This window comes from Myiozetetes cayanensis, unplaced genomic scaffold (genome assembly GCF_022539395.1).
Source record: "Myiozetetes cayanensis isolate MyiCay16 unplaced genomic scaffold, myiCay2020 scf6-25, whole genome shotgun sequence".
NCBI lineage: Eukaryota > Metazoa > Chordata > Aves > Passeriformes > Tyrannidae > Myiozetetes > Myiozetetes cayanensis.
Window position 1 is genome coordinate 45030324 of NW_026087853.1, and position 15780 is coordinate 45046103.

The 15780-nt window shown below is 40.7% G+C and overlaps 1 protein-coding gene across 5 annotated transcripts in view; it reads left to right on the forward strand.

Moving 5' to 3' along the window:
- Positions 1–15780, forward strand: part of TSPAN4 (tetraspanin 4) — a 364602-nt gene that overhangs the window by 295444 nt on the left and 53378 nt on the right. For all 5 annotated transcript variants that reach the window (XM_050337173.1, XM_050337177.1, XM_050337176.1 and 2 more), the window contains one exon: positions 11214–11288. In XM_050337173.1, coding sequence (XP_050193130.1) covers positions 11214–11288 — 75 coding nt within the window. The remainder of the gene's footprint in view (positions 1–11213; positions 11289–15780) is intronic.

The following is a 15780-nucleotide window of genomic DNA, read 5'->3' on the forward strand; positions in this document are numbered from 1 at the left end:
GTGTAGTGCTGTGTTGCATATGAAAGCCCCATTTGGACTGTAAGTACTGAGCACCAATCTCCCCTAGTTTGGTTGTCTCTGTTAGAAAAAATCAGCTTTTCATTGCCTTTCAGTTTTTAGCTCCTTCTGCTTGGCTGGTACTGCAACTCAGGAGGGGATTTTTGAGTTCTCCCCTTCCTACATTCTTTTCTTCAACTCTGGTAGCAATTAATCAAAGGAGCTGGGAACAGAGGAGAGAAAAATAAAGCTGTTTTCCTTCCCTTCTCTTTTTAGACTCAACCCTAGGCACAATGTGTAGGAAGGGCTTACCTCATAGAGTTAGTTTTCTAATACAGACTAATGCAATACCATTAGTGCCAGATGTGCTTTGAGATATAGAATCATACAGTATCTTGAGTTGGAGAATCATCTAGTTCTACTACCTGATCCCCACAGGATTGCCTAACTAAACTAAACCATGTAACTAGGAATGTAGTCCAGATACTCCTTGAACTCTGACAGGCTTGGTACCCCACTTCCCTGGAGAGCCTGTTTTGGTGACTACCCACCGTCTCAGTGAAGAACCCTTCCCTAATGTCCCCATTCCTTTTTGTAGTGCCAAGACACTGCTTAATGGCAGTCCAGCCATGTGGCAGCACCATGTGCAGGAGTCAGTGGAGCTATACTAATTTATATCAGTTGAAGGTTTAATCTGTTTGTCTAAATGGCTCTCAGTGTTTCCGAGTTCCTAACTCCTTGTTGATTAATCTGTTAAGCAGTAGTTGTTAGCTGTGTGTTAGCAACATCAGCTTCTCTGACCTGTGAAGGCTGAAGTTCCTCTATCACTTGAAAAGCCTCCCTCAGCCCATGTTTTACCTCAGCGCTCAACCAGCTCTCATGTGCCAGAGGTTTCTTGAAAGAAAAGCCTGGCTGTGAGGCATTTCCAAAGTGGACCCAGAAACTAAGCCTCATCTTGCCCTTCTACTACCTGTGAGGATTTGAGGTGGGTCACTGCACATCAAGTTGCCAGGGCAGTTAAGTAATCTAAGGGACCTCATGGTAGAAAACTAGAGCATAAGACTACCTGGTGGTCTGGAAAACACTTTCAAGAAAACCTGTTTTCTGCCAGAGCTTGCAGTTTCTGGACAGATATATTTATTGTCTGATCTGTAAGACTGTCCGCTGCTGCTTTGGATAGACCTTTGCTGTAGAGCTAGGATCACCTGCAAGGTCTGAAAGGCAACAGATTTCCTCCCATTTTGAAAGTAAAGGACAGGTAACCTGTGTGTTCCTTGCCTGTACAGACATTCATGTCAATTTTGAGCATAACGTTTGATAATTTTTTTTCCCTAATAATAAAATTATCTCCTCGGGTAGAACACAATAGGCTTACCAAAGCAGCTTGTGTGCTTATATTCCCAGTCATTCTTTTGTCATTTTTAACCACCTTAATAATGCATCCTAAATTGAAGAGCAACATTGACTTCTTTTTCAGTAAGGATTAGAATTACCTGAACCGCAGAAAAATGTAACTCTGGAGGTAAAGAAATGGAGGTTAGTGCGTGTAAATCAGTGGTGCCTACACAAGGTATAGCCAGAGCTGATTTGGTGCTGTAAACGTTTCAGATCCCCAGTAGGAGAATATTACCACCTTAAAGGCAGAATAAGTAAGCCAAATGGACTACTTGTTCATTTTTGAAGCTACTAAAAGACCATCCCATGTGCATCTGATGCAGCAGCTTCTGTGTACCACATTTGAGAACAGCAAGCAGGGTAAAACCAGCAGTAGAATTTAAATACAGACAAAATAGCTTTTCCTTTATTCTCTCCTTGATGACCTTCTCACCATCTTCTTCATGTGCACACACATCACAGTTTCTAGACACTGTTTTGACACTCCTAGAAATAAGATAAGTCTTCTATTGTTATAACTGGCAAGTGAGGTCCCATTGCAAGCTTAGCTCAGGGTTTGTAAGTAGGTGTAAAGAGAGGACTGCAGAATTTCACAGTCATTTTTTTCCCCTTTGGCTCATCATAAGTCAGCTGAGCAGCATGGTCATGTCATTTGCCCTTATCATCTTGGGGGAACTTCTGTCGGTTTGCCCAGCACTTGAGGTCAGCCAGATGTTCAGTGTGAATATGAGTGTGAAGCCAGCCCTGCCAACACACTCGCTCCTCATGGAGGGGGTGGGCACCACTCGCTGCTGCTCTCCTGCTCCTCTTGGGACACTGAGCTGTCCAATCCTGTTTCATTCTGGCACTCCAGATAAGAAGAAATATCCCAGGGAAGAAGCTCCATTTACTAAATACACAGGTGGTGTTATAGTGTGAGTAAAAGGTGTAAGTTTAGACACTTATGAATCTTGCATTTCATCACCATAGATGGAGAATATTGTATTAAAACCAAGGCAGAGCCTTTTAGTTGTATTGACTGTGTCCATTACCTGTGTTAGATGGACTCAAGCAGCTGCTTTGGCATCAGTGGAGTGGCTCAGGGACTCATAAGAGCTAGTCCAGTGTTTAATTTCTTCTACAGCCACTTGTACTTCACAAGTAGGATGAGTTTTTCTCTCAACTAGTATACAGAGTGACACCGTGTCATGTCACACCTTTGCATTATGCATCATGCAGAAGAGATGAAGCAACCCTTAAAAGGCCAGTGAGTCCTCAATTTGTGCTAAGGCATCTGTGCTCTCTTAAGTGGACCTATACCCACCTACTGTTGTGATATTAGAGTGAGACCTGGCCAATATTTGATGACACCTCATTAATTTTGAGTCAGTTGTTGGAGAATATGAAAAATTACCAGAAATACCATAAAATGTGAGTTAAAATCCTTTGAAGCATAGTATGGGAATATCAAGTCTCTCAACTCTCACTCTCTAATGCAGAAAGACTGAATGATTTGAACTGAAAGCAGTAATGAGACTAAAATGAAACACTGTTAATGTGTTAAGATGGCATATGTTGTATATCTTCCCAGAAATAATTACTGCAGATTTCTTTGAGCTTTATTGATCAGCAGGAGTTCTTGCACATTCATAAAGAATATAGTCCAAACATAAACAAAGATGTACTATATATCCAGCAGGCATAAAGCATGCAAGACTTGTCACAATTAGAATGAATTAACTATTGAGGCTTTTAGAGAATAATAGTTGATGAACCAAATTTAGATACATACCATTTTCATAATGGAGTTTCTGTTCATAAGTTTGCTCATATATATTACTGCCTTTTTACAGTTTATGAGCAAACTTATCATTTTTATGCTGAAAAAAAAGATGATTGTGAGGCTAAAGAGATTTACTTCCAGGGGAGCATAAAAGAGCTAAATATGCACAGCATGGCAGAGAGAAGGCTCAAATGGGACACAGATCTACAAATATGCAAGGAGTCTAAATGCTGTGGGCAGGAAGGTAGCGTGCATTGTGCTACAGAGGGTGGGAAGTAGAAGCAATCGTATGGAACTAATGAAAGGAGCATTCAAACCTAGTGTCAGCAAAAACTTTGGTACTGAGATGTACAATCTGAATCCACTGTGAGGGAAATTGATAGAAGCAAACTGCCCTTTCCCTTTTGCTCTGAAGTTCATGTAGTAGATTAATACACCGGGATTTTCTTGACTGTAATTTAGGTTATTTTTACAGTCTGGGCACTGTCCTGTCATTTCTCATTCTCTGCTCTGTCTCTTTCTGTACAAGTCTTCCAGGCTGCAGAGGAAGTCACTTCCAAGTACAATTCCCACTGCACTTCTTCTTCTATTCCCTTCTGCTTGCTCAGTACCTTGGAAAAGAAAATCAAAGAAAATTTAAGAAAAATAAGCGAACCTTTCATAGTGTTCCTGTTTCCTATTAATATATCAGATCAAAATGTCTATGGGGAATTATGTTAAATCAAACTTCTCATGAGAACTAGTGACACATGAAACACTTTTGCTTTCAAAAGTGGAATAAAGTTTCTTTGGGGTTTTGGGTTGTTTTTTTTTTTGAGTACTGATAAAAACTGTACCATACCACTTTTTATTCTGTGGAAGTCATGTTACCAGTATGTTAGAAAAAAGCTGTTCTGGGAAGCCTTTTAAAGTGCTTGAGGATGATCTTTATATTGCTCTGCTTACAAAGCCAGATCCAATATTGGCAAAAGTACAGGATCCTTATAAAGAGTGGGTGGTTCTCCAGTTTTTTTCAGTATCTCAGTGGGAATTCTTGCATTGATTCAGAGTTTTCTTAGGTGGCTTGATTTTTTTCCAAAGTGTGGAATACGCAGTAAATTTGGCGATAGTTTATAACATTCAGAATTTCTGATGGTGTTACCTCTTTTGGTGCTCAGGTTTATGGATCTAAGTTTGTTGGTGCATGTGCTATAATTTGGTTGGACATGGGGATGCTACACTTCTGCAGAGAAGATAGAAGATTTTTGACAATGCCAACCATGGTAATCAGGCATCTCCACTCAGTCCAGTAAATATTATTGAAATATAAATAATATAATTTATGATAAAGTAACAGGAAAATTACAAAACAAATTTAGGGAAAGTTCTTCATTTTCAGACAGCTCCGTAAAGTGTGGCTGCTATAAAATCCTGTACGTTCTTTTGACTTTAACAGAACTCTGTGAATTTTTAGGTCTCCTAGTTTCAGCTGGGGTAGAGCTTATTTTCTTACCATGACAGTAGGTAAAAGTTTGATGTAATTTATTAAAAAAAAATTACACTTTCAGTATTAAAGACAGGACACTATCCCTGAAGTGAAGGATTTGTGCAGGATGTGAGGTTATCTTTGATAGTATTTCTGTTCATATCAGATCATAATCTGAAAATCAAGCGAAGATGTTTGAAATGTGTGGAGAGACTGCATTTTAATCTACGAGCCTTTGTCTCAAATGAGAATAAAAAGATAACTGTAATAATTGGGCAGTTGTGGACGACACCAAGCCCCACATTCCTTTACATTTCTTGACACGGAGAAATAATAACACCTTCTTCCAGAATAAGATAAGGCTGTGTCTAAAGTGCTTAGCCTGATTTGAAGCTCCCCAGTAGAAGACACATGTACATACCAGCAGGAAAGGAATCCAGTGGAGGGCCACTGTGATGATTATGGGGCACATGATGTGCAAGGACGGACTGAGGGAGCACAGTTTGCTCTGTCTTAAGAAATTAAAGCAAGGAGGATATTTTATTCACGTCTTCAACTACCTTACAGTAGAGTCTAAAGAAAATACAGCCTTTGGAAGGATTCGCAGAGATCACACAAGAGGTAACAGACACACGTTAAAACAAAGGGAATTCCAATTAGAGATACAGAATATTTTTGTTTTCATGAATATGGTCAAGTGTTGGAAAAAGGTATCCAGTGAGGCTGTGGATGACTGTCCATCTTCGTCCTTGGAGATGCTCATAAGGTGAATGGGCACAGCTCTGCACAGCTTCATCTAGTTGGCTGTGCCATTTGGAAAGGGTTTGAACCAGACAATCCTCAGAGGTCACTGACAGCCCGTGTGTTTCTGTTATTCTAAGAGACTGTGTCTTCAAGCAGCCAAGCTGGTCAATTTTTGAGTACCAAAGCTACATATGTATACATTAGGACCAGGCAGACAAATTAAAAACCCTCCCAGCCTATGAAGACCAACTATCTTAGCCCAACAAATTCTCTGTCATTTCTTCTACCTGAGGTACATGTTAATTAGGAAGTGGAATGTAACACTGAAATTAAAGCTTATCGGTGAGGACTTGGTAACCCAGCCTCACTTAAAGGCAAAATCCTTGACTATATCCAACTTGCAGTTGATATTACAGAGGAAACACTACCTGTAACTCTTCTATTTTTTTTTTCTCTGCATCCTGGGAGCTGCTGCAGCTGAAGAGCAGTTATCTTGCTGGAGCATTTTCACAGGTGCAACCTACCTGCTCATGTGTTGTAGTTCATACTGTCTCTGTCAGAAAAGAAGCTGACTGTCCACCTTGCAGACAGTTTAACAGTGTAGTTACTGTGAGATGGAAAACAGCACATGCTGACTGTTGAAGTTATTTGTTCTGATTCATGGGTAGGTTATTTGAAGGCAGTGTAGTCTAAACAATTTAGTTGCTAAGCCATGAACTTTAGAGTCATTTTGGAATGTATCACTATTCCAAAGAGACTGCTGGCTTTTGGATCTTCTTACTACTTTCATGTTGTTTGTTGAAGAGAATTTGAACAATACATTGCAAGAAACTTCTGTCTCTTGTCATTAGCGAAGTTGAGAAGAGAGTCTGGCACACTTAGATCTTACTCTCTCCTTCTGAGACAGACCCTTTTCAAACTAACTCATTATTTCAGCGATCAGTCTAAACATAACAGTCTTGATTCTGCCATCAGTTATACCACATTTAGTCTCATAGCAAAATGTGAGGAGGTTAACAAACAACATAATCACACATTGGTTTTCATTGTACTGGTTCACTTTTGTCTTTGGGAGACAGTGAGATGATCACCTATTCCTGACATGGAGAGATGGGCAATTGGAGCAACATGATACAACTCCTGAGGAAGGGGAGGCAGAGGACCCAATCCTGTGTGTTAGGGTGTGGTGCTCAGTCACCATTCAGAGAGGCAAGTGTAACGTGTGAGAAACCAGGGAATCTTGGTTTTTTGGGAAGGAAATAGAATTAACTGGTTCTGTGCCTTCGCGAGCTGTGATGGAAAAATATTTTAAATTATGTACATAGGGTGCAGTTCATGATTCTCTCACTGATATTATGAGGCTGGATGAAGAAGAGTGGAAGTAGTGGGTCAAAAGCTTGGTACAGCTCCAATAGGGATGGAGTTGAATGCTGAGACCTCCTCTTCTCTAGCAGATTTTTCTCTGACATCAGGAGGGGGATGCATATCTATGAGGTGGGCTTGATAGCAGTTGCATACTGCCTTTTCCCTATTCCTTGAATGAGAACCTGTGAGAAAGTCATAGGCTTTGTAGAATATAAAGGTAGCTGCTGAGGAACTGGCTGAGTTTTTCTGAAGGGTTAGGAGTCAGCAGTGGTAGACAGAAAGGCATCACCTTACCTCCCTTCTCATCAAAACTCCTTTGCAGTTATTTCAGGTGTAATTTATGAAAAGCTGAGGAGTAGGTACCCCTCCACTAAACCTCTATAGGTTGCATCCCACTGTTTGACAAGTAGTATGGGAAAGCATTTCCCTGTACAAGGTCAGATTAATCTTTTTTTATGGAGTTTCACATGAATGCTTTGCTTTGGGATTGTTTCTCCATGCATAAATCTTTATTATACCAACAGCCTACAGCCCCAGTGAACCAAACAAAACTCATTTTTATTCCTCTCTGTATTTATCACCACAGTGAGAGAACTCCATTGAACAGGAGCTGTGAGAGTTTCCAGCAGGTGTGGTGGGGAGTTGGGCACTGTGAGCTTTTAGTGGGTTTATGTTCCTTCCTTTTAAATTTTAATGGTATATGCCAAGCTGGTTCTGGCCCCAGATTGGGCATCATTCCCTTTGGAATGACACTGAGGACTGAACTGAAAATGAACTCTTGTTGGAAGGTGCTGTGGGAATAGAGGAGCAGGTTGTGCATATGTCCATGCATGCACTTTAGGATGGTGAGTCAAAAAATGTGCTGAAGTGTGCAGGCTGTGCTTTGCAGCCGGCTCAGGCTGAAGCCTTGATTTCTACTTTCCAATGAGTTTGTTTGGGTTCAGGTGTGGTTCTTCTTTAGAGGGGGAAGACACATGTGCTGGCATGTAGGTGCTTGTGGCTTTTACCAGATGATGAATTTGAACCCTACACCTTGTGGTTGACCTCACATAATTTACCTTTGTAATAAAAGGTGCAGTGCAGGTCTCTACACACAGGGGGATTGCTAATACATGTTAGTTATCTGGGATATAACTGTGTGGGTTTTGTCAATGAATGCAAATGGAAAGCAAGATAAAACTAGGTGTTTTACATAGAGCAATTTTTTTTTTATGGAGATAAAGGATAATCCTGCTTATTTAGGTTTTGACTTTCTGAACAGTGTACATTAGTTTTGGTTCACTGTATAACTTCCAAAATCTACAGTGCATGAAACCAAATTCCCAGCTTGGAGGAACCTCTGAGGAAAAAACTTAGACATGATACATAAACATCACTGAGAGGACTTTTATTCTCATATGTCCTAAATTTTGAACGCTCGACTCCGCAATTTTAGCACCTGCTGCGATGGCAATGTCATACCTATTTCTCTTTTCTGAACTAAGGCAGGAGCACCATCACAGTTTCACCAGAAATTCCACCCTCCTTTTGTTGGTGAACACACCAGCTCGGCTGGCAACAGCAGCTGCCTGCTCCAGTCTGAAGATGGGGGGTTTTAGCAGAGTTGGTGTTGCAGGGGAAAACACTCTTCAGTTGTGAAGTTTCACTTAATTTATTGCCAGTTAGGATAAACTTTGAATTGCTGATCCTGGTATTGAGAAATAACGACACACCCCCTTGCCAGTCGCCAGTCCACTTGCTGTACACGTCACGTGCTCAGTCATGAGGGTCAGTGGAGGGGGCTTTCCTTTCTCTGCCACTCCTTGTTTCTTGCTATTTTTTTTTCCCCTGGCTCCAGCATGGGGTCCTCCCCAGGCCACTGTCTTCTCAAAGGCCTTGCCCCTCCTGGGCATCCATGTGTGCAGGTATCCTCTGGCCCTGCCTTGATTGTCTCTGGTGTCTCCTCCCTCAGTTGGCTGCTGCCTGTAGGTACAGTTTCTCTAAAACTGGTTGCCAGATCATACCCTAAAACAAACCATTCCCCATCTGCTGTTAAAAATGTTCTTCCTTAAGCTCCCCTTTCTCCTGCAGAGTCATTCCCTGGCTTCATCTGTACTTTATCCATGATTCTGAGTGCAGAGAAGGGAGGAAAAGCTTTCTTGAGAGCCCAGGAAAAACAGGTCCCTGAATTTTATTCCAGTTCCTGGACATACCCAATGTTTCAGGTCATGTCCTGTGAAGCAGGACTGGAGGTTATTGGCTCTGGGGAGTTGGCAGAAGGGCATCAGGGGTGAGCGTGGGCACCACAGGAACAGAGAAGATTCTCTGTGGGATGGTTTGTGGGTTGTCTGGTCACACATAAGCATGTGGTTGTACACTCTGCAGGTTTTATCTGCTGAGCCCTCTCTGCTGGATATGTGAAATACAGTTTTTTGAAGGGTAATAATTTCCCACGAAAATGCACTCATAGTTGGGTAAGACAAAAAACATGTGCCTGAAATGGAGCCACACTGTTTTGGGTCCCTGCTCTAAACACTGCAATATGACAGGATTGCAAATTAAATCACCAGAAATTTAACCTGGGCAGAATAACATACTTTGCCCTGCTTAATTTTTTAAAGTAAGTGAAGCCCTATTTCTTTCAAAAGCTGTTATCCTTTAGACAGAAACAAGCGCAGAATATATAAACACAAACAATTACAGTTCTGCAAAATGATAAGCTGATGAAATTGAGGTCCTGTGGTAGGAAATGATGATCACTCTTAATAATTGGTATCAGCCCTTCCTTTGTTCTAGAAATTGTCTAAGGCAATCCTAGCTATGCCTGGGAATTTCACAAGGAGAGAATGGTGTTCGCATGCACATTTTGGAAAAGCAGTGCTTTGTGAATGAGCAAAGAAGTGCTCTGCAGCCAAATGAGTAGAGCAAAGTGTCTGTGCACCTTTGCAGAGAGTGATATCCTTTGCCCTGTTTCAGTTAATGCTATGCAGCAGGCTAAAATTGTAAACAGTAAGCAAGCTGTACCAAGACTGGTTTGAAAAGCCGTACAGAAGGTCAGTGTTGGTTGGTAATGATATGGAAATCAGCTTGGATCATGAGCATAAATGGGTTCTGTGATTCAAAACTGGGCAGTAATAGGATCCAGTATTAGGGTCAGGCAGGTGTGAAAATACTGGTGATGAAGATTTGAAAATAAATAGTTTAAGATTCAGAGGGCAAAATGCAATGATTTCTGTAGACACAGTAATTCTCTGAGAGAAGAAAAGTATTTTCCCCTTCTTGACCTTTCGCCCTCCATTCAGTCACAGAAAGCCATAGGTTCAAAGGTTTGGTTTTGACTTACCAAGCAGTGCAGAAATTCTGATAAAGGCTTAGTAGCTATTAAACTTTCATAAGTTTGCAGCCTTTTGGTTGAAGCTAAAGAGACAGTAGCTGTTTTTTTTCTCTTGGGGATGGGATTCTAATTAAGTCAGTGTTGCTCAGTATTAGAATTCCAGCCTTACAGGCTGCCAAGTGTGTGGAGTTTGTGTTATAGGGAGCAGGACCTTTGCCTGAGCCTAAAAAATTTCCAAAATTACTCTCTCCTTTACCTATCTTTGCAAAACTCAGTTTCATTTAGTGCCCTGATAGCATTCATTCTGAAGTCTTGTGCAACTGCTGTGTTGACACCGCTGCAGACCTGTGCTGCAGACCCATCCAGCATCTTAACAAAATGCAGAGGATTTGGTTTTCCAGAAGTGTTTGGCATTGCCACCAGTTTCTCTCACTGAAGTCGGTTAAAGCTGAGGGCTTTATTGAATCTACCTGAAATCCCTGCATTAAAAGTTTTTTATCCAGTTCTTTGAGCTTTTGACTGGGTTTTAAACAGTTCCATGGCTGATAAGAAAAGCTGGTGGACCAACTTTACTTTGATGTCTTTAGTACAAATCAGCCCCTTTCAACTGAAACTCAGGGGTGATTTGTGTAGCTGCCTGAAACTGCTTGTACGGCTACTTGGTATACTTTTCACTTCTCCCACAGTTCCCATTGAAAGGAGCTATGACTTTATGGGTTATGACCCAGGCTACCTTCTCTTGCAAGGGAAAGTTGAGGCTGTGGATTTCACTGATAGCATTGGATATGACTGGGTGTCACTGGATATGTCACTGGTAGCAATGACGATATCCAATGGGAAAAAAATTAAAGAAAAACCTAGTGTGGGAAAAGTCCTCAAGTGGTGCTGTTAAGCAGAGCGTTGGCTTGCTCTTTGTGGGGTTTGGGGCTGTTCCACTGTAACCAGTGACATAAATGAGCCATATGTACGCACAGATACCATGGTGTTTCCTGACTGCTATTTTATCTGCTTTCTCAGTTGCTGCATGTTGCAGCACATTTGTATCTTGCTGCCTGTATGACTCCCATTCTGCATGATCTGCTGAATGTTCTTACTGTGCATCCAGAAAGAGATGAAATAGATGTTGATGGCTTTTGCTTTTGTTTATCCCCTGTCCCTTCTTCTCTTGACAGTTTTTTATCATGCTGTTAATTATATTTCTGTTGGAGCTCACTGTTGTGATTCTGTTCTTCGTCTACACCGACAAGGTAAGTCAAATTCTTCATTTTTCTTTCCCCTTCAGCAAATTTATATGCCCCTTTTCCCTATAAATAAATCATGAAGCGCTTGGCTTGGTATGCACATCATGCTTCTGTCTTCCTTGAGACACTCCTCTCAGAAGGAGCTCTCTCAGAATGCATAAACAGCCTTGCAGGACTGGGCTGTCTTGCGTGATGTGTACAACTCAAGGTCACAGATACTGCCAAGTGCATCTGTCATTAACAACCAACAAAACAAACACCAAAAACCCCCACAAAAAGTCAAAGAAGCGAACGAGCCTCACTAAGGGCATGTAGGAAGAGACACCCATCAGAATGAATAGGATTTTTAAAAATATGTGTACAATTTAAGAGCCACGTTGATGTTGTTACAAAGGAGGTGTCCTTAGCACAGCCAAATGCACAAAATTCATTATCTTTCCACATTGTTCCTTGCAGCACATGTGTACTTAGGATCTAGTGGAAAGCCAAGGTAAATGTATAAAAGTTCAATAAAGAAAGCTTTTGTTTGTGGTTTCACATTTTACTTATGTTTGACTGTTGTTCCTTCTGTTTTTTGGGCAGTATTGGCTATCTGAATTATCTGTATCCTTAAAATAATTTTTCTTTAAAATATTTCACAGTAATAAATCCAAAACGAGGGCATAATTGTGTGCAACCTGCCTATTCAATCAAAATTTTCAAATACTAAGGGAGCTTAAAAATCGTATGGTAGGTGGCAAAATTTTACCATGAATTAACAGCCATCAGGTGCATGACCAATAAATGCCTTCTTCCAGAATGGAAAGGCAAACCAGCAAATTTAAAAAAAACAAAAACAAACCACAAACCCAACAAACAAACAAATCCTTCACAAAATATCAAAATAAAATAAAGGTTAACAGTAGACCTAGTTATATTCAGTATGTTTAGCAATAACCTGGAGTAGGAGTAGATAAGATGTCAACATAACTTTCTAGAAAGGCTCCAGATTTATTGATGAGCACTGTGAGTGATTGTCAGGTGCACTTCTGAAGGACTGAAGAGAGCTAGGGTGCTGGACAGCATCCTGTAGCTGGAACATGGAATTAACTTGCAAAGTAATTACAGTAGAAGGGACAATATAAAATTACTTGTATGCATTACTGGATTCTGAATTACATGTCACCTTGTGGGAGAAAGATCTACGTGTCATACATGAATAAAGGCACCTACTTAATATGCAGTGGGCCTCCAAAACCCAAACACAACACTTGGTTATATTTAGAGAGGAAATCAGTCAGAAAGTATTGTCGTGTCATTGTATAAATTGATGGGCTTGCCTCCCTGTGAACGTAATATTGAGTTTTGGTTACAGAAACGATTAGAAGTGCTAGAAGGGTGGGAGAGAGAAGACATGAGGAGGGATTATGGAGATGACCTAGATTTAGTCTGGGAAAGAAAAGAGATCCTCTGCTTAGAAGGTCTGAAGAAGAGAAATTCTAGTAGTGTCCAAAATAATGACAGACCTAAACTAAAGACCTGACCTGAACACAGAAGAGGTATATGAAAATATTAAGGATTAGATTTATAATATAAATATTTGTTATGCTCCACATCATCATCTTGTGGAATTCCCTGGTTTTGGCTGGTGTTGAGGCTGATAGTTCAATAAATGTGTGGGTACGGAGGAAAGAAAAAAAATACAAAAAAGTATTTTCATTCAGAAAGCAGTCAACTCTATTAGCTTGACAAGTGTGTCACAGAGAATGTTTGTCCTCACTCTTCAGAGATAAAAACCAGTGAAAAACTATCAGGAGGGATTTCCTCTCTCCTTCAGCCTGGTGGTTTGCAGTGGGGTTTTTTGGTTTTTAATAAATAGATCAGGAAATTAACTTTCCTCTGAGTCACATACTGTAGGCTGATGCAGGAGGTACACTGCAGTTGTCTTTAAGATCAAAACAGAGTGTAAAATATGGGCTCCATATAACTGCAGTTTTACTGAGTTAACAAATTGCTGTAGTCTGTGTATTTATTGCAGATGATCAGATTTGAGGCTCTTAATGTTCCTGTATGATTTTCAATCGTATACTGAAGAAATCAATAGCTTGTGTTACACTTGCAGTCCTGCCTACAGAATAAATAAAACAGCAGCAGCCTAAAACTAATATTTTCATACAGCATGTTTAGAATTTGTGCGCTGGCTTTCCTGGTGTGAGGAACAGTATTGCCCTGTGTATGGGGAAGTAGCTGACTCAAACAAGTTCACCACAGCAATCCAGTTAATGTAGTTCCTTGGAAAATCAGGGAAGGAGCAATCTACACTAACGCTTGCCCATCAGAAGACAGTAACATTAATTTTGTGTGCAAATGGAGAAAAAGACTCTGCAGATTATGACTTTGAGGGCCTCTGTATCAGTCATTTTAGATATAGATAGATACAGATTATATATTTGTCATCACTTTTTTCAAGTATCTGGTAGCTTTCTGTTAGTCAGGAGTGTATGTACATGTAAAATTCTTCCCAGGATAAAATGTGGGCCAACTGTTATTTTCTATTTCTGGCTTGAGGAGAGGTTCAATAATGGATTCCCTTGCAGGTTTTGTTTACTCCTGCTTTGTCAAGTGGAAGAACTTTGGAGTGGATACTTTGTCCCTTGCTGCTACAAATTTTAATCAATACTCTCCTCTTTCCTTGAAGCAAGCAGTGCTATGACCCTATTTAGCTGTAGAGGCAGGAGCTGAGAGAGTTTCCCAAGATTCTGCAGGAAGCTGGGGCTGATTCTAAATTTAGAGCTGTTCATGTTTTGGCTGCTGCTGAGGGATTGGAGAGGCTGAGCTGTGCCTGGCAGGGCTGGCTATTGCAGGTGACTCAGTAGCTCTTGTCTGGTGAGTGGTGTCTCATTTGTTCCTTCTGCTGTAGAATGGGCACAGCCACAGGCTGGTGCTCCCACGGCATTATCAGCCACAGGGTGGGTGTGCATTCTTGTCAGTGTGGCACTGCATGGGCTCCTGAGCTGTGAAGCAGTGTCTGTATCCACTGCTGGGACTGCTGCTTTAGTAGTGCCTTGAGTATTAAAAATAATGACAAAAGTTCTTTACAGCCATTCACGAATATGTTTTTGGCACAGCACTTCTATTCTTTTACTGTCGAAGGATGTGCAGCTGTAGAGGTGAACAGGACAGGCTGCTGGGACTCACCTGTTCTCATTCATCAGCCTGGGAGAAACCAAAAAATTGCCTCTGCCTCTCATTCTAGTGACTTCATAGCAGCTTCTCTAAGCTTTGAAGCAGCCAACTTGCTCCCATACCCTAGAATGTCTTTTCATTTCTTGATGGACAAATGTTTATCTTGATCTCATGAGGTAAATGGCACTCTGAAGTCTACAACTCTTTTTCTGAACTAGCTCTGCAGTCTGATATTGTAAAGAGAGGGGCTTGGAGAAAGCTCAGGAGTCCATAGTGTAGGAAGGAAAAGCCTTGCTTCTTGAAGCTACACTGTGGATCTCATTGTCAGGGCCTCAGTTAACACCTTGTTCACTATTCCTTCAGCTATCCTGACTAGTTGTGTTGGAAAATCCGAGTCTCTTGACATCTGCAGAAGTGAATGTGGGCTGTGATGGAATTCATTCCTGTGGGAAGGTTGTCAGGAAAACATATAGGCCTTTTATTTTGTCCTGGCTGTTTCCAAAGCAGCAGAGTGACGGGTTCGTGGCTTGTCTTCAGCAAAAAGTAGCACCCAGGAGACTGGGAAGCTCCTCTTGCTGTTTGTGCATGTTCATATGCAAGTTCCCAAAGTGTAGTTTTTATTTTTTTGAGGTCAGAAGTATCAGCCTAAGAGATGTGGGTATTGAATGGAGCTTGTGTGATTATGAGAACTAAGGCGGGTTATTATCGCTGTTGAGTGCAGTATTTTTTTCAGGCTACATTTATGCCCCATTTGAAACAGTCCAAACACCAGTGACATTGTGAGAATCATGTAAATGGTTATGTGAATGGCTACCCATCTATAGCTGGAATATTCTCATTAGTATGTTTTATTTTGATTCCATTATGCAGAACAGCATTTGACATTTTTATAAGTTTGCCATTTCTGTATGAGGCTTTCTATGTATTCATAAGAGATACACAAAGTGCTGATAGGGTTAACCTTAATTTCATTGTGATAAAGAGAAAGCAGCAGAACCCTATCCTGTCAGAGGCTGGATACTCATGCTTCTCAACACCAGATTGGATCCTGTTAGAATATAAATTATGCTAATAAAATGCACAGCCTTGTACCAGTTCTAACTTGTATAATCCTTCTGGTTTTAGAATCTGTATTTATTTTTACTGTGATGATTCTCCTGCAGGCACAGGGAAAAAAAAAAGTCTATATTTGTTTTTATTTTTAAGTAGGTTTATTCAGATGTCTGCATTTTATATGATTTACAGGCAGAGCTGTTTAATGCCCACAAATGGAAGAACATAACTAAATAATGAGGGGAGGGGGTTGCGGTTTCTTTTCTTTTTAAATGTCAAA